Source organism: Amphimedon queenslandica, unplaced genomic scaffold (assembly GCF_000090795.2).
Source record: "Amphimedon queenslandica unplaced genomic scaffold, v1.1 AMPQUscaffold_9449, whole genome shotgun sequence".
NCBI classification, from domain to species: Eukaryota; Metazoa; Porifera; class Demospongiae; order Haplosclerida; family Niphatidae; genus Amphimedon; species Amphimedon queenslandica.
The window spans coordinates 1-1,215 of NW_003550279.1; the positions used below are offsets into that span (position 1 = coordinate 1).

Here is a 1,215-nt window from a genome sequence, read left to right on the forward strand (position 1 = left end):
CTTCAGTTTTCAATCCCTTTCATTTATTCTATTATCTATGGTAACCTCAAATTTTCTGATGATGTGGGTGGGGTAATTAGTGGGTGTAGTCAATTAAGCCTGTATATGAATTCCTCAAGAGTAAGCCTCCTTTGTGGTTTACTGATTGTTTTCATCACATAAAAATTTATGAATCACATGTACTGTATGTTTCTGTCCTTTTCTCTCCCTCACTCAATCACTAACTTATTTTATTCCTTCCTTTTCCTTCTCCCTCCCTCTCTCCCTCAGTTTTTAATGATGGTCAATGGTCAGTGGGTCCAGTATTAGATTCATTTAATATTCCTTTATTGTATGAACAAATACTAAAAGAAAGAAGAAAGGAATTGATTGGAATTAATGAATGCATGACAGATAAAGAGAAGGAGCTTCAAGTTATCAATGAGTCTTTACGTCATGATCTTCAAGTGGCTAGAATTAACAACCAATCTCTTCAGGAAGCACTACTAGAGACTCAATCACTATCAGGTATGTGTACATGTATATTTACATGTATTAGTCATAGTGTATTTGCAATTTTGCATGCAAGTTCCTTCATTAATTGAGCAAAACAGTTGTGTAGTTAATAAATGCTATAGAAACTGATACCAATGAATTTATATTGTATATATTATCTTGAAACAGCAGCTACTAAAAATGAACTGTACAATGCATGATGTTTATATACATGTACATGTAGATGTAGTTTAATTTTTATTGGTGTTTTATTATAATGACACAATTTGATTGGTCAATTAAAACTGCATGTGGGAATAGTAATGTAGCAGTATACAATAGCGATAACTATTTTGAACTAGTATCTACAAACATGTAAAATTACTTCAGTATTTTCTAATTATTAAAATTTTTAGTCTCTAGTGCTGCTGCTCTACTTGAAAAAGATGAAATGATACAAAGACTTGAATCACAACTGCAAGAAACAAAGAGTTTATATTATAAAAAGGATGAAGAGAAGCAGTTTGTGCAGCTCACTAAAGGTGCATGTAATTGTATTATCCAGTTCTGCATAAATTATGTGATTAAAATCAGCTTTAATTTTTTATTACAATTTAATTGTTTTTCTTTTATTTAGCATCTGGAGAATACAAGGGTAAAGTCATTAAACTACAGGATCAGGATTTTGATGAAAAGATTCATTTAGGTCAGTAATGCTTTAAACCATTCTTCTAGCTATGA

At 31.0% G+C, this 1,215-nt stretch overlaps 1 protein-coding gene across 1 annotated transcript; it reads left to right on the forward strand.

The window, feature by feature from the left end:
• Positions 1–43: 43 nt before the first annotated feature.
• LOC109590804 (uncharacterized) lies at positions 44–1,188 on the forward strand. Its single transcript, XM_020006678.1, has 3 exons — positions 44–507; positions 891–1,016; positions 1,112–1,188. Exons 1-3 carry the CDS (start codon positions 387–389, stop codon positions 1,186–1,188), a joined length of 324 nt encoding a protein of 107 aa, XP_019862237.1. The 5' UTR covers positions 44–386.
• The last annotated feature ends 27 nt before the right edge of the window (positions 1,189–1,215 follow it).